The sequence below is a fragment of the Melanerpes formicivorus genome, unplaced genomic scaffold (genome assembly GCF_026170545.1).
Source record: "Melanerpes formicivorus ecotype bairdi unplaced genomic scaffold, bMelFor1.0.p_v2 SCAF_79, whole genome shotgun sequence".
Taxonomy (NCBI): domain Eukaryota; kingdom Metazoa; phylum Chordata; class Aves; order Piciformes; family Picidae; genus Melanerpes; species Melanerpes formicivorus.
In genome coordinates, this window is record NW_027142431.1 from 64,992 (window position 1) to 92,612 (window position 27,621).

General features: G+C 51.5%; 1 protein-coding gene across 1 annotated transcript in view; it reads left to right on the top strand.

Annotated features, from left to right (window-relative positions):
• Positions 1-27,385, top strand: part of TMEM67 (transmembrane protein 67) — a 49,085-nt gene extending 21,700 nt beyond the window's left edge. The window contains 18 exon segments of the mRNA XM_068164328.1: positions 766-922; positions 3,245-3,368; positions 5,011-5,116; positions 5,753-5,803; positions 5,902-6,000; positions 7,967-8,065; positions 9,311-9,397; positions 11,219-11,318; positions 13,510-13,649; positions 16,369-16,509; positions 17,916-17,996; positions 19,654-19,770; positions 21,245-21,283; positions 21,285-21,362; positions 21,445-21,549; positions 22,438-22,540; positions 24,354-24,496; positions 25,719-27,385. Coding sequence (XP_068020429.1) covers positions 766-922; positions 3,245-3,368; positions 5,011-5,116; positions 5,753-5,803; positions 5,902-6,000; positions 7,967-8,065; positions 9,311-9,397; positions 11,219-11,318; positions 13,510-13,649; positions 16,369-16,509; positions 17,916-17,996; positions 19,654-19,770; positions 21,245-21,283; positions 21,285-21,362; positions 21,445-21,549; positions 22,438-22,540; positions 24,354-24,496; positions 25,719-25,799 — 1,851 coding nt within the window. The 3' untranslated portion in view covers positions 25,800-27,385.
• Positions 27,386-27,621: the final 236 nt, after the last annotated feature.

Consider the following 27,621-nt stretch of genomic DNA (forward strand, 5'->3'; position numbering starts at 1 on the left):
CTGTGCTCCAGACCCCTCCCCAGCTTTGTTGCCCTTCTCTGGACAACTTCAAGTGTCTCAATGTCCTTCTTAACCTGAGGGGCCCAGAACTGGACACAGGACTCAAGGTGTGGCCTAACCAGTGCTGAGTACAGGGGCTGGTACATGAAAACCAAGATAAATCCCAGTTAGTGAGGTTGCTGCCTCATCAGTGGAAGCACACAGTGCTTGAATTCCAGCAGTCATATACAGCTTCAGAGATTGCACTGGGCTGGAAGGGAGCCTCAAAGGGCATCTTGGCCAACCCCCCTGCACTCAGCAGGGACACCTCCAGCTACAGCAGACTGCACAGGGCCACATTAAGTCTGATCCTGAATATCTCCATGGACAGGGCCTCAACCACATCCCTGGGCAGCCTGTCCCAGTGTTTCACCACTCTCATTGTCCATCCTAATCTGCCCTGCTCTAGTTTCAAACCATTGCTGCAAGCCCTTATAAACAGTCCCTCCTCATTTCTCTGAATGTGCTGGGATATGTTTCCCTCATCTGTTCAAACCCATGAGCAGAGCTTCATTCTCCACATTAATCACTCATTTGCAAGAGGTTTGTATAACATCATTAGTGCTTCCTAATTGCTTGCAAAGAGCTGCAGTGACTTCCCTTATGGGTGGAAGTGGGCCAGATTCCCCAACCACTGTATGGGGGAAGAATCCATACCTTGATAAAATCAATAACTGGCTGAAGCAAGCATTTCATTTTAACTTTCTTTTCTTTCTTTTCTTGCAGTGCAAAATTTCACTTTCCAAGATTTTATTGGATTTTCCCAATCCAATCTTCTATGACCTCTTCCTTGAATATAACAGTGATGATGGACAGCAGTCCCTCTGGGCCGTGCCGGTTCGGAACCTGAATCTCCAGTACAGTGAAATGTTTGTTAATCAAGGTAAGAGTGCTGGAGTAACAGCCCTGGGGAACTGAGGAGTCTTCATAACTTCAAGGAGAAGGAATTTGGTTTGCTTAAGCCCAGGCTGGATGAGGCTGTGGCCAGCCTGATCTAGTGTGGGGTGTCCCTGCCCATGGCAGGGGGGTTGGAACTAGATGATCCTTGTGGTCCCTTCCAGCCCTGACTGATACTATGATTATATCTATATCTATATCTATATCTATATCTATATCTATATCTATATCTATATCTATATCTATATCTATATCTATATATGAACTGGCTGGAGGCTGAGCCCAGAGAGTGGTGGTGAATGGTGCCACATCCAGCTGGCAGCCAGGCACCAGTGGCATCCCCCAGGGATCAGTACCGGGCCCCGTCCTCTTTAACATCTTCATTGATGATCTGGATGAGAGGATTGAGTCAGTCATCAGCAAATTTGCAGATGACACCAAGCTGGGAGCAGATGTTGGTCAGTTAGAGGACAGAAGGGCTCTGCAGAGGGACCTCAACCGACTGGACAGATGGGCAGAGTCCAACAGGATGGCATTCAACAAGTCCAAGTGCCAGGGGCTGCACTTTGGCTACGGCAGCCCCATGCAGAGCTACAGGCTGGGGTCAGAGTGGCTGGAGAGCTGCCAAACAGAGAGGGACCTGGGGGTGCTGATTGACAGCTGCCTAAACATGAGCCAGCAGTGTGCCCAGGCAGCCACGAGGGCCAATGGCATCCTGGCCTGCATCAGGAACAGTGTGGCCAGCAGGAGCAGGGAATTCATTGTGCCCTTGTACTCTGCATTGGTTAGGCTGCACCTTGAGTCCTGTGTCCAGTTCTGGGCCCCTCAGTTTAAGAAGGACACCGAGAGACTTGAAGGTGTCCAGAGAAGGGCAACAAAGCTGGGGAGGGGTCTGGAGCACAGCCCTGTGAGGAGAGGCTGAGGGAGCTGGGGTTGCTTAGCCTGGAGAAGGGGAGGCTCAGGGGAGATCTTCATTGCTCTCCACAACTAACTGAAGGGAGGTTGTAGCCAGGTGGGGGTTGGTCTCTTCTCTCAAGCACCCAGCACCAGAACAAGAGGACACAGTCTCAAGCTGTGTCAGGGGAAGTTTAGCCTGGGGGTGAGGAGAAAGTTCTTCACTGAGAGAGTTGTTAGCCATTGGAATGTGCTGCCCAGGAAGTTGGTAGTCACTATCCCTGGAGGCGTTCAAGAGGGGATTGGATGTGGCACTTGGTGCCATGGTCTAGTCATGAGGTCTGTGGTGACAGGTTGGACTTGATGATTTTTGAGGTCTCTTCCAACTTTGGTGACACTGTGACATACTTGCTGTGGTGGGTTGAAGTTTCCCCCCAGCATTACCTTTGCCAGACCAACTCAGTTGGAAGCAAATGAAGCTGTATTTAAAAGCAGGAACTACACTCTGCAATGGAATGCAATGAGTATGTACAAAACACAACACAACAGAATTGATTCTGCTTCAGGAGTTTAATACTTGGTGGACAATTTGTGGTAGTGTTCAGTGCAAGCTCTGGTCACATACACAAGCCCCATCCCTAATATCCCCTCCAGCCTAAGCCTCTCTATGGTTGTATGCTGGACAAATAAAGTCAACTGATGTCCTTCTGTGTTTGTTTAAAGTGGACAGAAGTAGAATCATAGAGTGGCTTAGGTTGGAAGGGACCTCACATATCATCTGCCCCAACCTCCCTGCAGTGGGCAGGGACACCTCTCAACTAGACTCAGCTGCTCAAGGCCTCATCCAAGCTGTCCTTGAACACCCCTAGGGAGCAGGCATCCACAGTCTCTCTGGGCAACCTATTCCAGAGTCTTGTCACCCTCATACTGGAGAACCTCCTGAGATCTAGCCTAAACCTACTGTCCCTCAGCTTCAAACCATTCCCCCTTGTCCTGTCTTGAGACACCTGCATGAAAAGTTCCTCTGCAGCCTTCCTGTAGGATCCCTTCAGGTGTTGAAAGGCAGCTCTAAGCTCCTCTCAGAGTCTTGTCCAGGCTGAACACCCCCAGCTCCCTCATCCTGTCCTCACAGCAGAGGTGCTCCAACCCTTGGATCATCCTTGTGGCCCTCCTCTGGACTTGTTCCACCAGCTCTGTGTCCTCCTTCTGCAGGGGGACACCAGAACTGGAGGCAGGATTGAGGGGGGGGTCTCACAAGAGCAGAGTGCAAGGTAATGAAAGAGTAGCGAGTAAATCATTTGATGTCTGGAGTACAGTGCCGTGTACCATACAGCTGTGTGGATCTGTTCTAGCAGCTTTCATTCTCCCTGTGTGCTGATGCAGCTTTTTGTGTGGCTCTCCTGTTTTTCCCAAGGCAGTAACATGAACAGCTGGCTCCTGACTCGTCGCTTTTTCTTGGTGGATGCCCTGAGCGGGAAGGAGAGCAGCTTGGGAAGGCCACCGAGAGCCGTCCGGATTGCTAGCAGAGTGACAATCAGGTGACTCACTCCAGGGCACACACAGCCCACAGGGGATGAAGCCCAGCCCTGCAGAGGCCATTTTAGTGTCTTTAAAAGGCATCTAGGTTTCTATGGTGGTTCTAGTCTGTCATAGTATCATGGCATCAGTCAGGGTTGGAAGGGACCACAAGGATCATCTAGTTCCAACCCCCCTGCCATGGGCAGGGACACCCCACACTAGATCAGCCTGGCCAGAGCCTCAGCCAGCCTGGCCTTAAACACCTCCAGGGACAGGGCCCCAACCACCTCCCTGGACAACCCATTCCAGGGCTTCACCACTCTCATGGGGAAGAACTTCCTCCTCACCTCCAGCCTGAATCTCCCCACCTCCAGCTTCATTCCATTCCCCCTAGTCCTATCACTCCCTGAGATCCTGAGCAGTCCCTCCCCAGCCTTCCTGGAGCCCCCTTCAGATACTGGAAGGCCACAATGAGGTCACCTGGGAGCCTTCTCTTCTCCAGCCTGAACAGCCCCAACTCCTTCAGTCTGTCCTCACAGGAGAGGTGCTCCAGCCCTCTGATCATCCTCCTGGCCCTTCTCTGGACACCTTCCAGGACCTCCAGATCCCTCTTGTCATAGGGGCTCCAGAACTGGAGGCAGTACTCCAGGTGGGGTCTCCCCAGAGCTGAGCAGAGGGGGAGAATCACCTCCCTTGCCCTGCTGGCCACACTTCTGATGCAGCCCAGGATCTGATTGGCTTTCTGGGCTGCAAGTGCACACTGAGAGCTCCTGTTGAGCTTCTCCTCCACCAGCTGTCCTGTGCTGCTTTTTCCATTGCATCCTTGGAAACAGCAAAAGTTTCCCTGGGTTGCTCATGTGAGTGAGGAAGAACACATAAAACTGTTTAAGGCCAGGCTGGGTGAGGCTCTGGCCAGCCTGATCTAGTGTGTGGTATCCCTGCAGGAGGGGTTGGAACCAGATGATCCTTGTGGTCCCTTCCAACCCCGACTGATACTATGATACCTCTGAGGGTGAGAATTACTGTGATTTCTGTCCAGAGGTGATGGATCAGACTATGTGTGCATAATGTAAGTTAGCAGGCCTTCAGTCACTTTTCAGTCTATTTCTGTCTATGTGTGTATGTTTTTAGTAGCCTTTCCATGAAGACTTTCCAAGCAATTCCTCCGTTTTCTGCATGAAAATACTGTTTGCATTTTAGGCTGGATGTTAGGAAGAAATTGTTCCCAGCCAGAGAGATTGGCCATTGGAATGTGCTGCCCAGGGAGGTGGTGGAGTCACCATCACTGGAGGTGTTTAAAAAGAGCCTGGATGAGGCAGTTGGTGCCATGGTTTAGTTGATTAGATAGTGTTGGGTGATAGGTTGAGCTCAATGACCTCAAAGGTCTTTTCCAGCATGGTTAATTCCCTTCCCTTCCCTTCCCTTCCCTTCCCTTCCCTTCCCTTCCCTTCCCTTCCCTTCCCTTCCCTTCCCTTCCCTTCCCTTCCCTTCCCTTCCCTTCCCTTCCCTTCCCTTCCCTTCCCTTCCCTTCCCTTCCCTTCCCTTCCCTTCCCTTCCCTTCCCTTCCCTTCCCTTCCCTTCCCTTCCCTTCCCTTCCCTTCCCTTCCCTTCCCTTCCCTTCCCTTCCCTTCCCTTCCCTTCCCTTCCCTATTGTCTCTGCAGCATTCGTCTGGTACCCCATAGTCAGAGGGGAGCCATCTACCCTCCTCTGATTACCATTGCTTACACAGATGTGCTTGTCCAGAACCCTGAAACCCAGAGTGTGAAGGTGAGAGCTTGGTGCTGTCTTCATTGAGCTGATTTGTTAGTCACATTCTCTCAGTTTTTGGGTGAACCTTCTTTTGGGGGGTGTTATGCAAACGGCTCTCTTCAGTCCTGTGCAGTTTCAAGCTGCAAGTTCTCACTGAAATTGAGAGCTTTTCAATTCATTAACAATTGTACAATCAATTTCCAACCATTGCCCCTGGTCCTCTCACTGCAGGCCTTGGCAAACAGGCCCTCTGCAGCCTTGTGGTAGGCTCCCTCCAGGTACTGGAGGGTGAGGGATGGAGGGTTTGCTTTGGGGGGGATTTTGTCCCTTTTTCTTTCTCTCCAATTAAAATCCCCATTCATTGTCACATTTGTGTTAACCTTAGCCTTGCAATGACAAAGACTGAGGCTAGAATGTTACGAAGCCAGGACATTCTCTCCCTTGTTCAAATCCTTCTGGCCAAAGCCAAAACATCTCTTGGGTTAGGCAGGCATTTAAGCTAGAGGGAGCGATTTTGCTGCTGCAGGGCAGCATGTATGTCCCTCAAGCTTCAAAAAGGAGGTAGAAATTGTTGGACTGGTTACTGTAGTCCTAGCTGGGAATTCCCATTTCAGAATTCCTCTGCATTCATCCCTCTGCTGTCTTGACTTTCAGGTTTCCTTCTCAGTCAGTTACGAGATGGAGCAATCAGAGGCTCAGACCGATGTAAGTTGTATTTCTCTGCAATTTGTTGGTAGAATGATTTGCTTCTGCTCCTGTGTGGGTTTGTAAAAGAGCTGGAAATGATTCTTCATTCTCTTCAGATTGCCTTGGGAGTGTTGGGTGGGCTGGCAGTGTTGTGGTCGCTCCTCAAGACTACAGGCTGGAAGAGGCGTACAGGAAGCTCTGTCATTGACTTGCAGGTAGGAGCAGCTGGCAAGCCCGCAAGGGACACATCCTCCTCTCTTTAAGGAGACCCTTTGCTGTTATTCTGTTTCCTAAGGTAACTCAAACAGTTTCTAGCCTAGCTGCACAGAACTGTGACCTGGAGCTGGGTTCACTTGAGGAAAAGTAGGGCTTCTGCTTTTTTTGTTTGGTTCTGCTCTTGTCATTTAGGAAATACTTCTGCTACAAAACACAGGTATGTAGTGATTCACAGAATGGACCTTAACAGTCATCTGGTTACAACCCCACTGCCATGGGCAGGGACACCTCCCACCAGCCCAGGTTGCTCAAGGCCTCACCCAACCTGCCCTTGATCACCTCCAGAGAGAGACAGTATCACAGTATCACCAAGGTTGGAAGAGACCTCAAAGATCATCGAGTCCAACCTGTCACCACAGACCTCATGACTAAACCATGGCACCAAGGGCCACATCAAATCCCCTCTTGAACACCTCCAGGGATGGTGACTCCACCACCTCCCTGGGCAGCTGTGGTGGGTTAAGGCCTTTTTCTGACAGCAAAAGAAGAAAGCAGGGTGGAGGGCTTGTGGGTACTTTACCCTCCCTGCAGGGTGTTTCCCCTGGGAAAGCTGAGTCTGTTCCACTCCCCCCTCCCTGCCCAGCTAGGGTATAAAAAGCAGGACATCATAGCTGTTGGGTCTCCTTTTTGGCTCCTGCCTCTGCTGGCTGAGAGCTACTGCAGCTGCCCTCCTGATCCTCAGCCACGTGGCCGGACCTGATCCTTTTCCCTGCTGCCTCTGCACCTCCTCAGAGAAAGACTGGTTTTGTATTATTCTTTTCTGTCCCACTCCCATCCCCTCTTGTTCCTTGCCCTTGTGAACTTTTCCTGTTATTGTCATATATATATATTTAGTTTAAAGAAAAAATTCTTTGCCTCTCTACTTCCAAGCCGACTCCAGATTGTTGTTTAGTGGATTTGCTCCTTACCCCTTTTTTTCTTTCCCTCTCTGTTTGGGGGGGGGGGGAGTGGGGAAGAGATTGTCAGCCTTTTCCCATTTGGGCTTTTAACTCCCAGTTAAGGCTTAAACCACTACAGCAGCACATCCCAATGGCCAATTACTCTTTCTGGGAAGAACTTTCTCCTCTCCTGGAGCCTAAACTTCCCCTGTTGCAGCTTGAGACTGTGTCCTCTTGTTCTGGTGCTTGTTGCTTGAGAGTAGAGACCAACTCCCTCCTGGCTACAACCTCCCTTCAGGGAGTTGTAGAGAACAGTGAGGTCACCCCTGAGCCTCCTCTTCTCCAGGCTAAGCAACCCAAGCTCTCCTCATAGGGCTTGTCCTCAAGGCCTCTCCCCAGCCTCATTTCCCTTCTCTGGACACCTTCAAGTCTCTCAATGTCCTTCTTAAACTGAGGAGCCCAGAACTGGACACAGGACTCAAGGTGTGGCCTAACCAGTGCAGAGTACAGAGACATCCACGACCTCCCTGGGCAACCTGTGCCAGTGTCTCCCCACCCTCACTAGAAAGAATTTCTTCCTAATCTCCAGTCTGAATCTGCCCTCCTCAAGCTTAAATCTGTTACTTCTCACAGTATCACAGTATAACCAAGGTTGGAAGAGACCCTCGAGGATCATCCTGTCAGAGCTCTGGGCAGCCTGATCTAGTTGAGGATGCCCCTGCTGACTGCAGAGGGGGTTGGTCTCGATGATCTTTGGAGATCCCTTCCAACCCAGACCATTCTATGATTCTACTCTGATCTATTGAGTGGACTTAGCTGTCTGATGAAGACTTCCTTGAGCAAAGCCCATCATGTAGAAGCTTCAGATACTGAAGATGGCATAAGCATGTCACCACAGTAGAAAAATCTTCTTTGAGGCTGCTTTTGAATGCTGGAGTTTCCCCCTGCAGACCCTTGTATGTGACTGTACATATTCCTTCTCTAACCACTCTTCCAAGATCTCTCCAGTGTGTGTTTATAATTGCAGACAGTTTTGAAGTTCCTCCTGTTCTATGCTGGAGACCTTGCCAACGTTTTCTTTCTCATCACAGTGGGCACAGGGATTTACTGGCTGGTGTTCTTCAAAGTAAGTGTCTCTCCAGAGGTGGGTCTTATCAAAAGCAATTAATATTGCATAGATTTATGTGCAGAAGTTCATTTGCTTTCTTTTTTCTTTCTTTCTCTTTGTTTTGCCTTTCTGGTCAGAGTATTGAGGCAAGTGCTCTGTCATACTCTCTTCTCTGAGCTTCTGGGTTTGTGTTCAACTCTTTCTTTTCATAGAATCAATGAGGTTGGAAAAGACCTCAGAGATCATCAAGTCCAACCTATTACTTAATACCTAACACCTCCTGACAAATAAACCATGGCTCCAAGTGCCACATCCAATCCCCTCTTGAACACCTCCAGGGATGGGGACTCCACCACCTCCCTGGGCAGCACATTCCAATGGCCAATCTCTCTTGCTGGGAGGAATTTCTTCCTAACATCCAGCCTAAACCTCCCCTGGCACAGCTTGAGACTGTGTCCTCTTGTTCTGGTGCTGGCTGCCTGGGAGAAGAGACCAACCCCCACCTGGCTACAACCTCCCTTCAGGGAGTTGGAGAGAGCAAGAAGGTCTCCCCTGAGCCTCCTCTTCTCCAGGCTAAGCAACCCCAGCTCCCTCAGCCTCTCCTCACAGGGCTGTGCTCCAGACCCCTCCCCAGCTTTGTTGCCCTTCTCTGGACACCTTCCAGCATCTCAACATCTTTCCTAAACTGAAGAGCCCAGAACTGGACACAGGACTCAAGGTGTGGCCTAACCAGTGCTGAGCACAGGGCAGAATGACCTCCCTGCTCCTGCTGGCCACACCATTCCTGATGCAGGCCAGGATGCCATTGGGCACTCTGCTGGCTCATATTCAGCCTACTATTGACCAATAAGGTGACAGGTTGGACTTGATGATCTCTGAGGTCTTCTCCAACCTGGTTGATTCTATGATTCTATACATTCTAACATATGGACTGCAACAACTGTGTGCACCATTGACACTATCTACAGGGATGTACAATTGATGAACAGCACAAGAACCTCCCTGGACAAAAACTGGGGGAGCTAAGAGCTTCCCCTTCCCTGCCCCCCTCCTTAACCCTCTGCCTTTCTTAGCCACCTGGGCACACTTAGGATTCATTGTGCTTGCACTCTGCTTAATAGTCCCTTAAAATAATTGTCCTAAATCACAACATCTGCACACTAAGGATTGACCTTTTTGTGCAATATGTGTTTCACTCTGAAGTGTTTAGTGTGTTGTCACATATGCCATCCACCCTGCTCCAATGTGACTTCTCCATTACAGGCTCAGCAGTTTGTCTCTGTCCTGTTACCACTGCCATCTCAAGAAGAGGATTTTGTCACATACATAGCCTGTGCATTTAGCTTAAAGGTAAATATTCTTATGCATTAAAGACATTTCAACACAGGCATCTTGATGTTTGCATAGAGTCACAGAATGGGTTAGGATGGAAGGAACTTTAAAGCTCATCCAGTTCCAACCCCGCTGCCATGAGGTAGGGACACCTCCCACCAGCCCAGGTTGCTCAAGGCCTCATCCATCCTGGCCCTGAACACCTCCAGGGAGGGGACATCCTCAGCCTTCCTGGGCAACCTGTTCCAGTGTCTCACCACCCTCACTGGAAAGAATGTCTTCCTGATCTCCAATCTCAATCTGCCCTCCTCAAGCTTCCATCCGTTCCCTCTCATCCTATCACTACAGCCCTTGTCAAAAGTCCCTTCCTGGCTTTGTTGTAGCCCCCTTCAGGTACTGGAAGGCTGCTCTAAGATCTGCCTGGAGCCTTCTTTTCTCCCGGCTGGAGAGCCCCAACTCTCTCAGCCTGTCTCCAGAGGGGAGGTTCTGCAGCCCTCTGATCATCTTCATGGCCTCCTCTGTAACTGCTCCAGCAGCTCCAGGTCCCTCTTGTGCTGGGGGCACCAGAGCTGGAGGCAGTGCTGTAGGTGGGGTCTCAGCAGAGCAGAGGGGCAGAATCCCCTCCCTGTGCTGCTGCTCTCCCTGTTCTGGAAGCAGCTCAGCACACAGCTGCCTGCTGGGCTGCCAGGGACCAGTGCTGGCTGCTGGGGAGTTTGTCACAAGCTGACACCCCCAAGGCCTTCTCCTGCAGACTGCTCTCACCCAGCCTGGATCTGTGCTTGGGATTGCCCTGCCCCAGGCATAGGACTTGATTTTTCACCACCTTATACAGTTCCTTTTATTAGTGTAGAAAATGATTTTCTGCAAAGAATTTGATTCATTTCCCCACAGCAATTTCATTTGTGGAGTCTTTGTAGGGAACCAGATGTTTAAGGAAGGTGACCTGTGGAAAATTCTTTACATGTAAGGAAATGTAGTATCATAGTATCATGGCATCAGTCAGGGTTGGAAGGGACCACAAGGATCATCTAGTTCCAACCCCCCTGCCATGGGCAGGGACACCCCACACTAGATCAGCCTGGCCAGAGCCTCAGCCAGCCTGGCCTTAAACACCTCCAGGGACAGGGCCCCAACCACCTCCCTGGACAACCCATTCCAGGGCTTCACCACTCTCATGGGGAAGAACTTCCTCCTCACCTCCAGCCTGAATCTCCCCACCCCCAGCTTCATTCCATGTAAAGGGAAAAAAACCCCACCTCAAGAAAGGAAGTGCTGTCTTTTAAAGAGGGATGGAGTGCTGTCAATTCCTGACTGAACCAAAAGGCAGATGGAAATCATTATGTCATCCCCGTCCCTGGAGGTGTTTAAGGCCAGGCTGGATGAGGCTCTGGCCAGCCAGATCTAGTGTGGGGGTGTCCCTGCCCATGGCAGGGGGGTTGGAACTGGATGATCCTTGTGGTCCCTTCCAACCCTGACTGACACTGTGATACTATGTTCAAAGAGAACCTGTGGAATTCAGAGATCCCACTTTTGGACACACCATTATCTTCCTGATTCTGGGGAGCATATTGAGCTGGATTCCATCACACAGGGTCACCTGGGAAAATGCTTAAGTCAGTTGGGTTTTTAATGTGCTCTTTTGCTGTGCTTTCTGCAGAGTTTTGGGCATCATCTCATTGCTTTTAAAGTTACAGCAAGCCCAGCTGGTGAGAGAGGTGCAGGCTCAAGTGCAGTCAAGCCTCTTCCTTCTGTTTAGTGACTGACATGTGCAGTGTTTCGTCAGCTGTGTCTGCATGGTGTTGCTGTCCTCACTTGTTGGATCTCTCCTTCCTCCCTCAGGCCCTGCAATTCCTACACTTGCTGGTTTCACAGCTCACTGTAGATGTTTTCTTTATCGACTGGGAAAGACCTAAGGGCAAAGTCCTTAAAGCAGTTGAAGGTAACTCAAGCTGTGCTCCTTTGCCTAAACAGCTCTGGCTCACTTGGAAATCACACAACCAGCCAGGCTGGAAAAGTCCTCAGAGACCATCCAGTCCAACCTATGACCTAACCACCCCTGACAACTAAACCATGGCTCCAAGGGCCACATCCAGTCCTTTCTGTGGGTTGTTTCTTCTGTAGCTTGGGAAGGACTTTCAGTGTGGGACGGACTCTTGAAGCATATAGTTAGTTATGTGGGGATCTGCTGCAATGGATTTAATAGAGTCAGAATGGTCTGGGTTGGAAGGGAACAGTAAAGCTTACCCAGTCAAACCTCTCTACAGTCAGCTGGGATATCCTCTACTAGAGGATAGCTTGGTGTCATCTGCAAATATATTGAGTCCAGCATCAGTAAATTTGCTGACAACACCAAGCTGGGGGCAGGAGTTGATCTGCTGGAGGGTAGAGAGGCTCTGCAGAGGGACCTCGACAGGCTGGACAGATGGGCAGAGTCCAAGGGCAGGAGATTTAACACATCCAAGTGCCAGGTTCTGCACATTGACCACAGCAACCCCATGCAGTGCTACAGGCTGGGGTCAGAGTGGCTGAGAGCAGCCAGGCAGAGAGGGACCTGGGGGTGCTGGTTGAGAGTAGGCTGAACATGAGCCTGCAGTGTGCCCCAGGGGCCAAGAAGACCAAGGGCATCCTGGCCTACATCAGGAACAGTGTGGCCAGCAGGAGCAGGGAAGTCATTGTGCCCTGTACACTGCACTGGTTAGGCCACACCTTGAGTCCTGTGTCCAGTTCTGGGCTCCTCAGTTTAGGAAGGAGGTTGACTTGCTGGAACAAGTCCAGAGAAGGGCAACAGAGCTGGGGAGGGGTTTGGAACACAGCCCTGTGAGGAGAGGCTGAGGGAGCTGGGGTTGCTCAGCCTGGAGAAGAGGAGACTCAGGGGAGACCTTCTTGCTGTCTACAAATACCTGAAGGGAGGTTGTAGCCAGGTGGGGGTTGGTCTCTTCTCCCAGGCAGCCAGCACCAGAACAAGAGGACACAGTCTCAGTCTGCACCAGGGGAGGTTCAGGCTGGAAGTCAGGAGGAAGTTTTACACAGAGAGGGTGATTACCCATTGGAATGGGCTGCCTGGGGAGGTGGTGGAGTCACCATCCCTGGAGGTGTTCAGGAGGAGACTTGACAGGGTGCTTGGTGCCATGGGTTAGTTGATTAGGTGGTGTTGCATTGGTTGATAGGTTGGACACGATGATCTTGAAGGTCTCTTCCAACCTGGTCTGGTCTGGTCTGGTCTATTCTATTCTATTCTATTCTATTCTATTCTATTCTATTCTATTCTAGGTCAGGTTGTCCAGAGCAACCTGCTGTTTATTCATTTTGTTATTTCTGGGTTTAAATTTGCTTTCAAATTAAATACAGGGGGGAGAAAAAGCCAAACACCACCTCAAACTCACCTCATTCCCTCAGTCAGTATTTTTGCTCTTGGCAACTGAAGGCCAGAGCCAACTTAGGTGCCATAGAATCATAGAATCAACCAGGTAGGAAAAGACCTCAGAGGTCATCAAGTGCAACCTATGAGCTAATAGCCAACACCTCCTGACAACTAAACCATGGCTCTAAGTGCCACATCCGATCCCCAAGCACCCCATCCAGTCTCTTCCTAAACACCTCTAGGGATGGTGACTCTACCACCTCTCTGGGCAGCACATCCCAATGGCCAATTACTCTTCCTGGGAAGAACTTGGAAGAACTTTCTCCTCACCTCCAGCCTAAACCTCCCCTGGCACAGCTTGAGACTGTGTCCTCTTGTTCTGGTGCTAGGTGCCTGGGAGAAGAGACCAACCCCCACCTGGCTACAACCTCCCTTCAGGGAGTTGGAGAGAGCAAGAAGGTCTCCCCTGAGCCTCCTCTTCTCCAGGCTAAGCAACCCCAGCTCCCTCAGCCTCTCCTCACAGGGCTGTGCTCCAGACCCCTCCCCAGCTTTGTTGCCCTTCTCTGGACACCTTCCAGCATCTCAACATCTTTCCTAAACTGAGGAGCCCAGAACTGGACACAGGACTCAAGGTGTGGCCTAACCAGTGCTGAGCACAGGGCACAATGACTTCCCTGCTCCTGCTGGCCACACTGTTCCTGATGCAGGCCAGGATGCCCTTGGCTCTCACTCAAGTATTCAGAGCTATGTTTTATGTGTTCTCTTTTAGGTGAAGGGGTCATTAAAAGTGCTGCTGCACCTGTGAGCATATGGAGGACATATTTCATAGCAAATGAATGGAATGAAATTCAGACAGTGAGGAAGATCAATCCACTCTTCCAAGTGATTGCAGTCCTCTTCTTTCTGGAGGTAATGATTGTTGGTATTCATTTCTTATAGTTCACAACCAGAGCATAACAAAAGGATCTGGAGGTCAGTTCTTACATTCTCTGTGATCACAGTGGATGGCTTTCAAGTTCACTTGAAAAGATAAAACTTAGTGAAATAAGCATTTTAAAGTAAGTTCTGTTTTTATCATTTATGGGCATGCAGCTATGGTCACCTCAATAAAAGCTTCATAACTTACTGAAATAATTCAGGGTTTTTTTTCATTTAGAATCATAGAAACACAGAATTGTCAGGGCTGGAAGGGACCTCAAGGCTCAGCCAGTTCCAACCCCCCTGCCATGGCCAGGGACACCTCACACTACAGCAGCTTCCTCACAGCCACAGCCAGCCTGGCTGCAAACACCTCCAGGCAGGAGGCTTCCACCACCTCCCTGGGCAGCCTGTGCCAGGCTCTCACCACCCTCCTGGGGAACAACTTCTTCCTAACATCCAATCTCAATCTACCCATTTCTAGTTTTGCTCCATTCCCCCCAGTCCTATCACTCCCTGACACCCTCAAAAGTCCCTCCCCAGCTTTCTTCAGATACTGGAAGGCCACAATGAGGTCTCCTCGGAGCCTTCTCTTCTCCAGCCTGAACAGCCCCAACTCTCTCAGTCTGTCCTCATAGCAGAGCAGCTCCAGCCCTCTGCTCATCCTCATGGCCCTTCTCTGGACACCTTCCAGCACCTCCAGATCCTTCCTGTGCTAGGGGCTCCAGAACTGGACCCAGAGCTCCAGCTGTGGTGTCAGCAGAGTGGAGCAGAGGGGCAGAATCCCCTCCCTGGCCCTGCTGGCCACACTTCTCTTGCTGCAGCCCAGGCTCTGCTTGGCTCTCTGGGCTGCAAGTGGTCACTGATGGCTCCTCTTGAGGTTCTCCTCCCCCAGCACCCCCAAGGCCTTTTCTTTAGGGCTGCTCTCAAGCCAGTCCCTGCCCAGCCTATATTGGTGTTTGGGATTGCCCTGACCCAGCTGCAGGACCCTGCCCTTGGTCTTGTTGAACCTCTTGAGGTTGTTCTGGGCCCAGCTCTGCAGCCTGTCCTGGTCCCTCTGGATAGATCCTTCCCCCCAGCTGTCAGCTGCAGCACACAGCTTGGTGCTGTCAGCAAAGCTGCTGAGGGAGCACTCAATGCCACACTGATGGGTGTATATGTACAGGTCACTGCAATAAAAACTTTCACACTTAGTGAAATAGTTACTCGAAGTTCCTTTATTCTTTGTTTGGCATGCAGCTGTGGGGCATGGCCACAAACAATATCTCCAAAGTGAGGTAAATCATTGTAATCTGTTCCATCTATGGGTGGCCATCTGTGGCTCATTGCAATGAAGACATTTTTTAAACCCCCAACAACCCAAGCTTTGAGGCCTTTGGTCTGCTTGGGGTTAGTTTTCTAAGGTCATGAGTTGCCTTAAATGGCTCAGGCTGATCAATCTCTGTACACATTCATTTCTTCATGTGCTTGCTGGCTGCCTCCTGCTACAGTGGTTTCATATTCATCTGAACTGAGCTTCCTTGCTGCTAACCCTGACCTGCATCAGGAGCAGTGTGGCCAGCAGGGGCAGGGAGGTCATTCTGCCCTGCACTCAGCACTGGTTAGGCCACACCTTGAGCAGGGCTGGGCAGCTGTCAGCCAGTCTGCTAGGAGCAGAGCTGGAGATGTTTCAGCACGTCAGCTCTCACTCCCTACCCTGCCAGCAGGGCTTTTGCTAACCAGCTGCACAGAGTCACTGAATGGTAGGGGTGGAAGGGACCTCAAAAGATCATTCAGCACAACCCCTGCAGGATCACCCAGGGCAGGACACACAGGAACACATCCAGGCAGGTTTTGAGTATCTCCAGAGAGGGAGACCTTGCCACCTTCCCAGGCCAGTATCAGGCTCTGAGTTTGCTTTAGCTTCACCTTTCCTTATCTGCTTCTCAGGAGGGCATGAGACAGCTTTAATGACCTTGCAGTCTGCAAGCACTGCTAAAGGCAACTCCTGCTGCAGGGAGGTGATTGAATTCATCCAGAACTGTCCTCTCAACACAGTTCAGGCACTTGGCCCTCTCTCTCCTGGCTGCACACTGCTGTTGTGCTTTACCCCTTGAGTACACCTTGAGTCCTGTGTCCAGTTCTGGGCCACTCAGTTTAAGAAGGACATTGAGAGACTTGAAGGTGTCCAGAGAAGGGCAACAAAGCTGGGGAGGGGTCTGGAGCACAGCCCTGTGAGGAGAGGCTGAGGGAGCTGGGGTTGCTTAGCCTGGAGAAGAGGAGGCTCAGGAGAGACCTCCTTGCTCTCTCCAACTCCCTGAAGGGAGGTTGTAGCCAGGTGGGGGTTGGTCTCTTCTCCCAGGCAAGCAGCACCAGAACAAGAGGACACAGTCTCAAGCTGTGCCAGGGGAGGTTTAGGCTGGAGGTGAGGAGAAAGTTCTTCCCAGCCAGAGAGATTGGCCATTGGGATGTGCTGCCCAGGGAGGTGGTGGAGTCACCATCCCTGGAGGTGTTCAAGAGGGGACTGGATGTGGCACTTGGAGCCATGGTTTAGTAGTCAGGAGGGGTTGGGTGACAGCTTGGACTTGATGATCTCTGAGGTCTGTTCCAACCTTATTGATTCTGTGTTTCCATGATTTTTCCTTGCTCCCTGTTAGGATGGAAACCACAGCACCATAATGAATCCTATCAAGTGTTTCATCGTGTTCTGTTGACTTTCTTACCTCCTCAGGTGGTGGGGTTTTCCAACCTGGCTTTAATGGATTCCTCTTCCAGTCTCACAAGAAGCAGTGAGAGTTACATTGCTCCCTGGAGCCGCACGCTGAGGTTTGGGGTGTCTGCTGCTCTCTGGCTGGCCATTGCCTTCCTGCAGGTGTGTCAAACACAGGAGAGAAACAATTACCATTGCCAGAGTGCTGCTTGGAAGCTGGAGAGTATCACTTGAGCATCTCCCCTGTGGAGAGAGACTGAGAGCCCTGGGGCTGTTTAGTCTGGAGAAGAGAAGGCTGAGAGGGATCTGATCAATGTCTATCAATAGCTGAGGGGTGGGGGTCAAGTGGAGGGGGCCAAGCTATGCTGGGTGGTGTGCAGTAATGAGAAAAGGAATAACAGGTTCCAGCTTGAGCTTAGAAGGTTTCACCTCAACATGAGAAGAAACTCCTTTGGTGTGAGGGTGGCAAAGCCCTGGAGCAGGCTGCCCAGAGAGGTTGTGGAGTCTCCTTCTCTGAGACATTCAAAACAGAGCAGAAAGGGCTGAAACACACCCTGGAGTCCTGTGTCCAGTTCTGGGCCCCTCAGTTTAAGAAGGACATTGAGAGACTTGAATGTGTCCAGAGAAGGGCAACAAAGCTGGGGAGGGGTCTGGAGCACAGCCCTGTGAGGAGAGGCTGAGGGAGCTGGGGTTGCTTAGCCTGGAGAAGAGGAGGCTCAGGGGAGACCTTCTTGCTCTCTACAACTCCCTGAAGGGAGGTTGTAGCCAGGTGGGGGTTGGTCTCTTCTGCCAGGCACCCAGCACCAGAACAAGAGGACACAGTCTCAAGCTGTGCCAGGGGAAGTAATTGGCCATTGGAATGTGCTGCCCAGGGAGGTGGTGGAGTCCCCATCCCTGGAGGGGTTCAAAAAAGGATTGGATGTGGCACTTGGAGCCATGGTTTAGTTGTCAGGAGGTGTTAGGTAAGAGGTAATAGAATCATAGAATCAATCAGGTTGGGGAAGACCTCAGAGATCATCAAGTCCAACCTATTAGCTAATACCCAACACCTTGGGGTCTCCACCACCTCTCTGGGTAGCACATCCCAATGGCCAATCTCTCTTGCTGGGAAGAACTTTCTCCTCACCTCCAGCCTAAACCTCCCCTGGTGCAGCTTGAGACTGTGTCCTCTTGTTCTCTGCTGGATGCCTGGGAGAAAAGACCCAGAGGTTGGACTTGATGATCTCTGAGGTCTTTTCCAACCTTATTGATTGTGTGATCACCTTGGTGGCCTCCTTTGGACTGACTGCAGCAGGTCCATGTCCCTCTAGTGTAGGGGGCCCCTAGCTGGCCACAGCACTGCAGGTGAGAAGTGCTTGTTTTATTCTAAACAGACTTGGAGCATCCTTAAGATCAAAATGAAAAGCAGGTTATTGCTACAGCTTCCCTCCTTAGGTGAAGGATGTCAGTCCCATTTCACAGAGTCCAGTGCAGTGGTGGCCACCACAGCAGTCTGTAGTTTGTGAGTGTTCAACTGGGATGGTAGCTGCTGAACAAAATAACCTTGAATTCCTGTTGATTTCTTTCAGATTATGTTTTTCTCTGTGTTCTATGAAAGATTTGTTGAGGACAAGATCAGCCAGTTTGTGGATTTGTGTTGCATGAGCAATGTGAGTATTTCTGTGTCTGCTCTCTAACAGAGCCAGTGGAAAAAAGAGTATCACAGTATCATAGAATCAGTCAGGGTTGGAAGGGACCACAAGGATCATCCAGTTCCAACCCCCCTGCCATGGGCAGGGACACCCCACACTAGATCAGCCTGGCCAGAGCCTCAGCCAGCCTGGCCTTAAACACCTCCAGGGACAGGGCCCCAACCACCTCCCTGGACAACCCATTCCAGGGCTTCACCACTCTCATGGGGAAGAACTTCCTCCTCACCTCCAGCCTCAATCTCCCCACCTCCAGCTTCATTCCATTCCCCCTAGTCCTATCACTCCCTGAGATCCTGAGCAGTCCCTCCCCAGCCTTCCTAGAGCCCCCTTCAGATCCTGGAAGGCCACAATGAGGTCACCTGGGAGCCTTCTCTTCTCCAGACTGAACAGCCCCAACTCCTTCAGTCTGTCCTCATAGGAGAGGTGCTCCAGCCCTCTGCTCATCCTCCTGGCCCTTCTCTGGACACCTTCCAGCACCTCCAGATCCCTCTTGCAATAGGGGCTCCAGAACTGGAGGCAGTACTCCAGGTGGGGTCTCCCCAGAGCTGAGCAGAGGGGGAGAATCACCTCCCTTGCCCTGCTGGCCACACTTCTCCTGATGCAGCCCAGGATCTGATTGGCTTTGTGGGCTGCAAGTGCACACTGAGAGCTCCTGTTGAGCTTCTTGTCCCCCAGCACCCCCAAGTCTCTCTCCTCAGGGCTGCTTTCCAGCCAGTCCCTGCCCAGCCTGCATTTGTGCCTGGGATTGCCTCCACCCAGCTGCAGGACCCTGCCCTTGGTCTTGTTGAACCTCCTGAGGTTGGCTTGTGCCCACCTCTCCAGCCTGTCCAGGTCCCTCTGGATGGCCTCCCTTCCCTCCAGCTGTCTGCTGCACCACACAGCTTGGTGTCATCAGCAAACCTGCTGAGGGTGCACTCAGTGCCACTGTCCATGGCACCCACAAAGATGTTGAACAAGCCTGGTCCCAGGACTGATCCCTGAGGGACTCTGCTTGTCCCTGGCCTCCCCTGGGACATGGAGCCATGGACAGCCACTCTTTGGGTGCAGCCATCAAGCCAGTTCTGTATCCATCTGGTGGTCACCCATCACACCCATGTGTCACCAGTTTGGAGACCAGTTTGGAGACTAGTGATTCCTTTAAGTTAATCAGAGGCCACTACCTAGCAGCCACAGTCAGGAGGTTGTAGCCAGGTGAGGGTTTGTCTCTTCTCCCAGGCAAGCAGCACCAGAACAAGAGGACACAGTCTCAAGCTGGAGGTGAGGAGAAAGTTCTTCCCAGCAAGAGAGATTGGCCATTGGAATGTGCTGCCCAGGGAGGTGGTGGAGTCCCCATCCCTGGAGGTGTTCAAGAGGGGACTGGATGTGGCACTTGGTGCCATGGTTTATTTGTCAGGAGGTGTTGGGTGACAGGTTGGACTTGCTGATCTCTGAGGTCTTTTCCAACCTTATTGATTCTATGATTCTAAGATCTGTCTGTCCTTCTTGTTTTGGTGGATGCCTGCTTTGTATTTGCAGAAGGGCTGGCCTTGCTGATCCCTGCTGTGAATTCAACAGTTCCACCACAGGATGGTAACCTTTTAATTAGAGCAGTCTCTCCTTCCTCCATCTCTTGCAGATTTCAGTCTTCCTCTTGTCTCACAGCTGCTTTGGGTACTACATCCATGGGCGCTCCGTGCATGGGCATGCAGATACCAACATGGAAGAAATGAATCTGAACCTAAAGAGGGAAGCAGTAAGTAACAGGATCAGTGCTGACACCTGCTCCAGACATTTGTTTGTGTAAATCAAAACCCCCACACCTTTGCATTATGGAGCAGGCTGCCCAGAGAGGCTGTGGAGTCTCCTTCTCTGCAGACAGTCACACCCCACCTGGATGTGTTCTGTGCAGCCTGCCCTAGGTTCAGAATTAACCAGGCTGGAAAAGACCTTCAAGATCATCAAGTCCAACCTATCACCCAACACCATCTACTCAACTAAACCATGGCACCAAGTGCCTCATCCAGGCTCTTCTTGAACACCTCCTGTGTTGATCCAGTGATGGTGACTCCACCACCTCCCTGGGCAGCACATTCCAATGGCAAATCTCTCTGTCTGGGAAGAACTTCTTCCTAACATCCAGCCCAAACCTCCCCTGGTGCAGCTTGATCCTGCTCAGGCAGAGGGGTTGGCCTGGATGATATCTGGAGGTCCCTTCTAACCCCTAACATTCTGTGATTCTGTGGCTTTTAGTCTGGAAAACTGCAAACTGGAGGGGAAAAGAGCAAACTGAGATGGGATCTCATCAGTGCTTATCAATACTTGAAGGCTGGGTCTCAGGAGCATGGGGCCAGGCTTTTTTCACTGCTGCCCAGTGACAGGGCAAGGGGTAATGGGCACAAACTGGAACATTAGAAGTTCCATCTAAACATGAGGAGGAACTTCTTTCATTTAAAGGTGATGGAGCACTGGGGCAGGGTGCCAGGAAAGGTGGTGGAGTCTCCTCTGGAGACACTCAAAACCTGCCTGGATGTATTCCTGTGTGACCTTCTTTAAGTCAAGCTGCTTTGGCAGGGGGGTTGAACTGGATGATCTGTGAGTCTGTAATGAGCTGCACACAGGTGAAAGGAGAATCTGACTTGGTCACAGCAGGGGTCAGGATTTCTTGTCCTAAGAATATCTTGGCTGGAATTGAATGGAGAGTGCAGTGGAGTCAGATACTTAGAGCCTTTAAGTGCTCTGTGTACATGAAAGAGAGGAAGTTAAAAGCTATGGGGGTTTTGTTTGTTTTGGGGGGGTATTTGTGGATGAAATTAATCATAGAATCATAGAATTGTCAGGGCTGGAAGGGACCTCAAGGCTCAGCCAGTTCCAACCCCCCCTGCCATGGCCAGGGACACCTCACACTACAGCAGCTTGCTCACAGCCACAGCCAGCCTGGCTGCAAACACCTCCAGGCAGGAGGCTTCCACCACCTCCCTGGGCAACCTGTGCCAGTCTCTCACCACCCTCATGGGGAACAGCTTCTTCCTAACATCCAATCTCAATCTACCCATTTCTAGTTTTGCTCCATCCCCCCCAGTCCTATCACTCCCTGACACCCCTCAAAAGTCCCTCCCCAGCTTTCTTGGAGCCCCCTGCAGATACTGGAAGGCCACAATGAGGTCTCCTCAGAGCCTTCTCTTCTCCAGACTGAATAATGTTCATTTCCAGTTGCTTTCCTTGTGTAGGAGAACCTCTGCAGTCAGAGGGGTTTGCTGCCCAACACGGGAGTGCCAGACGTTCCAGCTCTCCCTGTCAAGGAGGATGAGGCTGCACTACGACAGGATCCACCAAGCCCTCACCAGGGTGAGTCACAGATCTCTCTCCTCTAACTCTCATTTGACATATGGCCATTTCCCATTCAAGTCATGCTGCTGTGCTCTTCCAGAAACGTGGTCCTGCCAGGCTTGTGGACCCCTCAGCAAACACTTTTGAGCAGAGCACAAGGGCATACAACACCATGAACAAGTTCCTGGGGTCCTTCATCGATCACGTACGTACAGGGCAGCTGCTGGGGGGCTGACACTGAGGAGAGGCTGGCAATTCTAACAGCTGAGAGAGTAATACAGAGGGACTTAAAGACCTGGTGACTTCATGTCAGTCATACAACCACAAAATGGCTTGGAAGGCACCTCAGAGGTCACCAACTCCAACCCCCTGCCATGGGCAAGGGCACCTTTCAACTAGACTCAGCTGCTCAAGGCCTCAGCCAACCTGGCCTTGAACACCCCCAGGGAGGAGGCAGCCACAGCCTTCCTGGGCAGCCTCTTCCAGAGTCTCACCACCCTCAGACTGAAGAACTTCTTCCTCAGCTCCAGTCTCACCCTGCTCTCCCTCAGCTTCAAACCATTCTCCTTGTCCTGTCTCTAGACACCCCTCAGGAAAAGTCCTCTGCAGCCTTCCTCTAGGATCCCTTCAGCTACTGGAAGGCAGCTCTAAGGTCCCCTCAGGGTCTTCTCTTCCCCAGATTGAACACCCCCAGCTCCCTCAGCCTCTCCTCATAGCAGAGGTGCACCAGCTCTTGGGTCATCTTTGTGGCCTCCTCTGGACTCACTCCAGCAGCTCTGTGTCCTTCTCCTGCTGGGGGACTGGAGGCAGGCTTGGAGGTGGGGTCTCAGCAGAGCTCTCAGCAGCAGCTGGAAGAGTGCTTCATCAAAAGAATCAAAGTGAAGTGCAGCCCAGCAGTGCAGCCTGCCCTTCAACATGCCAACTCCTTTGTTCGTTCTGTCCTTTATTTCTGTCTTGAAACAGACCAGTGAGGTTTTTTTCCCCCATTCTTAAGGTCTTTTTCTCCATCCCACTCTCTCTAATGAGTACTTTCTCTTTGAAATCAGAAACCAAGGAGTCTTTTTTTGGGGGTGTTTTCTGCCTTCTCTTTTAGGTTCACAAAGAAATGGATTATGTTGTGAAGGATAAGCTGCTGCTGGAAAGGATCCTTGGCATGGAGTTCATGGAACCACTGGACAAAAGTATATTTTACAATGGTAAAAGAACCAACCCAGTGTGGCTTGCTCTCTGTGCTGTCAGAAGCATGTAGCTGTCTGTGCAGATGCCTTCCCCAGGATTTACAGTCTGAAGTGGGCTTTCCAGCAGGAGGGGGCATGACATGAATGCTGCTCAGGCAGGTGGTTGAGAGAAGACTTTCAGGTTAAAGAAATGCTGCTAAGAGTAGGAAGTGCTCCTCTGAATTGCTCTCTACATCCAATGTCCACTTTGTAACTGGAAAGAGGAGCCACAATATTTCATCAGCTCCAGGCTTTTGGGTTCTTTCAATATAGAACCTTATTTCCTGTGAACCAAAGCCCCAGGGAGGAGGCAGCCACAGCCTCCTTGGGCAGCCTCTTCCAGAGTCTCACCACCCTCAGACTGAAGAACTTCTTCCTCAGCTCCAGTCTCACCCTGCTCTCCCTCAGCTTCAAACCATTCCCCCTTGTCCAGTCTCTAGACTCCTGCATGAAAAGTCCTCTGCAGCCTTCCTGTAGATCCCTTCAGCTATTGGAAGGCAGCTCTGAGGTCGCCCCAGAGTCTTCTCCAGGCTGAACACCCCCAGCTCCCTCAGCCTATCCTCACAGCAGAGCTGCTCCAGCCCTTGGATCATCTTTGTGGCCTCCTCTGGACTCACTCCAGCAGTTCTGTGTCCTTCTTCTGCTGGGGACAGCAGAACTGGAGGCAGGGTTGGAGGTGAGGTCTCAGCAGAGCAGAGCCAAGGGGCAGAATCCTCTCTCTTGTTCTTGTTCAAAGCAGCTTTGTTAAAACAACCTGATGGAGATTGCAGAGTGAAGAAAGCTGCCTGTGGCTGTGGTGCTCTGTCAGGACTGAGCCATTTGGGAGCAGAAAAGTTTTGTGTCCTAAGGACTTAGTTCAGTTCAAATCAAATGAATGACCTCAGCAGCTCTTCTGATGCTGCAGCATCAGAAGCCTTGGCTAGCTCTTGCTCAGGCTTCCCTTTTTCTTTTGAGCTTCCTCAGTGTGGTAGTTTCAGGCTATGCCTTTAAAATTTTGCACAGATCTTGAACAGAAAAGCAGTAAAATGTAAATGAACCACTACTGGGTGTGAAAGGGAAAGCAAAGGGAACTCTAAACAATCCCACTGGAGACAGAGCTGCCATAAGACTGGTAGATAAGATTCTCCTCTCCCCCTCCTCTCCCTCCCCTCTCCCTCCCCTCTCCCTCCCCTCTCCCTCCCCTCTCCTCTCCCTCCCCTCTCCCTCCCCTCTCCCTCCCCCTCTCCCTCCCCTCTCCCTCCCCTCTCCCTCCCCTCTCCTCTCCCTCCCCTCTCCCCTCCCCTCTCCCTCCCCTCTTCCTCTCCCCCTCCCTCTCTCCCCCCCCCCCCCTTCTCTCCCCCCCCCCCTCTCCCCCTCTTCTCCCTCTCCTCTCCCTCCCCTCTGAACCCCTCTCTGCTCTGGAATGATACTAACTCACTTCTGCTTGACCTTGGCTGCACTGTTTTGCTATTAACTTCTCTGCTCCTCTCTCCCTTCTTCTGTACAGGGGGGTAGGGGGGTCAGGGAAGGAGAAGTTAGTCAAAGGCCAGGGTGGTTCTTGTGGTGCTTGTTCATTGTAAATCCCTGTCACTCTTGTAACTCCTGTGGATGCTGCACATCTTCATTGCATTCCATTGTGGGTTGCAGTTTTGCCTGTCAATCCTGCTTCCATCTGCTTCCAGCTGAGCTGGGCTGGCAAAGTTAATGCTGGGGGGGGAAATTCAGCCCACCACACTCAGCAGGGACTGCTGCCCTGCACACAGCTGAACTTCAGAGGGGTATCAGTTGCTGAGGCCCTGTTTCCTCCCTGCAGATGAAGGGCAGTCTTTCACTGAAGTGCTCTATTACGGCAACGAGGCCACGATGCTCATCTTCGACCTCCTCTTTTTCGCCGTGGTGGATCTGGCGTCCCAGAGCTTTGTGCTGGCAGCTATTGTCACATACCTGCAGCAAGAGGTAAACTCCAACTCAACAACACAGGCAGGTTTTCTTCAGGATGGAATTGGAGGGAAGTTTGTGTAGGTTTGTAGTTCATAAGGATACAGTTCTGGTGGCTCCAGCAGCAGTCTCACAGTATCACCAAGGATGGAAGTGACCTCAAAGATCATCCAGTCCAACCTGTCACCACAGACCTCATGACTAGACCATGGCTCCAAGTGCCACATCCAATCCCCTCTTGAACACCTCCAGGGATGGGGACTCCACCACAACAGAGGGGGAGGGCGTCCAGTGAAGGCCACAGAGATGATCAGAGAGATGGAAAACCTCCCCTGTGGGGACAGACTGGGGGAGCTGGGGCTGTCCAGCCTAGGGAAGAGAAGGCTGCAGGAAGACCTTACACCATCCTTCCAGTGCCTGAAAGGAGGGGATACAAGAAAGCCAGGAAGGGACTTTTTATAAGGGCTTGTTGTGATAGGATGAGAGGGAATGGATTGAAGCTTGAGGAAGGCAGATTCAGACTGGAGATTAGGGGGAAATTCTTTAGAGTGAGGGTGGTGAGACAGTGGCACAGACTGCCCAGGGAGGTGGTGGAAGCCTCATGCCTGGAGGTTTTTGGCAGCCAGGCTGGATGTGGCTGAAGCACCTCTCCTGTGAGGACAGACTGAAGGAGTTGGGGCTGTTCAGTCTGGAGAAGAGAAGGCTCTGAGGTGACCTCATTGTGGCCTTCCAGTATCTGAAGGGGGCTACAAGAAGGCTGGGGAGGGACTGCTCAGGATCTCAGGCAGTGATAGGACTAGGGGGAATGGAATGAAGCTGGAGGTGGGGAGATTGAGGCTGGAGGTGAGGAGGAAGTTCTTCCCCATGAGAGTGGTGAAGCCCTGGAATGGGTTGTCCAGGGAGGTGGTTGGGGCCCTGTCCCTGGAGGTGTTTAAGGCCAGGCTGGCTGAGGCTCTGGCCAGGCTGATCTAGTGTGGGGTGTCCCTGCCCATGGCAGGGGGGTTGGAACTGGATGATCCTTGTGGTCCCTTCCAGCCCTGACTGATGCTGTGATACTGTGATTCTATGAAAGATACTGGGAAAGGTTCCCAAAAGACTAAGGGCAGTTGAAAACCTAACCCATTGCATTTCTCTATGATACAGAGGCAGTGTGAAGTCCCTGTTCTGCATGATGCATGCACTCAGTACTGCCTGCAGTGTCCCTTTGCCCACTCCTCTTGGGGCTTTCTCTTCCTCTCAGGTGTTTCGCTTCATTCGCAACGCCCTGGGCCAGAAGAACTTGGCAGCCAAAACCTTGGTGGACCAAAGGTTTCTCATTTGATTCAGAAGATGATGGAAAAGCCTTGCTGAGGAGCTAATCATGGGATTGATCTCCATGATCACAACCAACAAAAAACAAATCACAGAATGCATCTGGCTTGAAGAGACCTTCAGGATCATGCAGTCCAGCAGCTCTGCCTGAGCAGCTGTAGTGCCCTTGTGTGGGGCATTTGAAATGTGTGGGGGTTTTGCTGCTGTGTGCTGCTCAGCTTTGGTTTTGTGTGCATTTGCAAATAGGTTTTCTAGTTTCTGAACACTAAGCCATAGGTCTTGGAAAGGAAAATGTGGCTGGCTGCTTAGAGCTTGAGAGTATCCCTGAAGAAAGAGAAGGTCCCCGGGAGCCAGCAGTGCCCTCAGGCAGCTGTGTGCTGGGCTGCAGCCAGAGCAGTGTGGGCAGCAGGGCAGGAGAGGGGATCCTGCCCCTTGGCTCTGCTCTGCTGAGACCTCACCTCCAGTTCTGGTGCCCCCAGCAGAAGAAGGACACAGAGCTGCTGGAGTGAGGCCAGAGGAGGCCAGAAGGATGATCCAAGGGTTGGAGCAGCTCTGCTGTGAGGACAGGCTGAGGGAGCTGGGGGTGTTCAGCCTGGAGAAGAGAAAACTCCAGGGCTGCCTTCCAATAGCTGAAGGGATCCTAGAGGAAGGCTGCAGAGGGACTTTCATGCAGGTGTCTAGAGACAGGACAAGGGGGAAGGGTGCTCCAGGCCCTTCTCCAGCCTCATTGCCCTTCTCTGGCCCTGCTCCAGCCCCTCAGTGTCCTTCCTGTAGTGAGGGGCCCAGAACTGAAGACAACACTGGAGGTGTGGCCTCCCCAGTGCTGAGTCCAGGGGGATGATCACCTCCCTGTCCCTGCTGGCCACAGCAGTTCCAATATAGGCCAGGGTGACAGAGCAGGGGAGATGGTTGTAGGTATTTGGGATTTGTTCATCTGATGGGGGCCAGGGTAAGACAGAAATTCTTCTGTGCTGTCCCCACACAAGTGAGAGAGAGGCAACTGCTGTTTGCAGGAGTGGTTTCCCAGGTGCCTTTATATGCTCAGGTGCCTCTTGGTTGTCTTCAGGTGTAACACAGAGACCACACTCATTTATTTTGTGTATCAGACAAGTTAATGACTGTTCAAGTGCCACCTCTTCAGTGTTCAGGAAGACTCTGAGCATGGCCTTCTGAACACCCTGAAGTGAGGTGTCTGCCTCTGGGAAGCCTCCCTGCCTTTGTTGAACGAGGGGCTTTGGCAGTAAATGGTTAAACATTCACAGTGATTGCTCTTTTCATAGCTGTTCCTTGCCTTTAGATGCTTCCACAAGGGACTCTCACCAGCAGAACCACCATGAAAATGCCTTCTCCTTCCGAAGCAGAGGCTGAGGATGTGACCAGTTGGACCTAGCAGGCTTGCATGCTTCTCTGAGTTGAGGAAGCATTGGACTTCAGGTGCTTCAGGAAGGGGAATATGTTCTCCTGTTGATACCAGATCATAGCATGCCATGATTTTAAACATCAAGGGACATGGACATGAACCTCAGGGTCACTGTGCATAGAATCATAGAATCAATAAGGTTGGAAAAGACTTAAGAGATCATCAAGTCCAACCTGTCACCCAACCCCTCCTGATAACTAAACCATGGCTCCAGGTGCCACATCCAATCCCCTCTTGAACACCTCCAGGGATGGGGACTCCACCACCTCCCTGGGCAGCACATTCCAATGGCCAATGACTCTCTCAGTGAAGAACTTTCTCCTCACCTTCAGCCTAAACCTCCCCTGGCACAGCTTGAGACTGTGTCCTCTTGTTCTGGTGCTGCTTGCCTGGGAGAAGAGACCAACCCCCA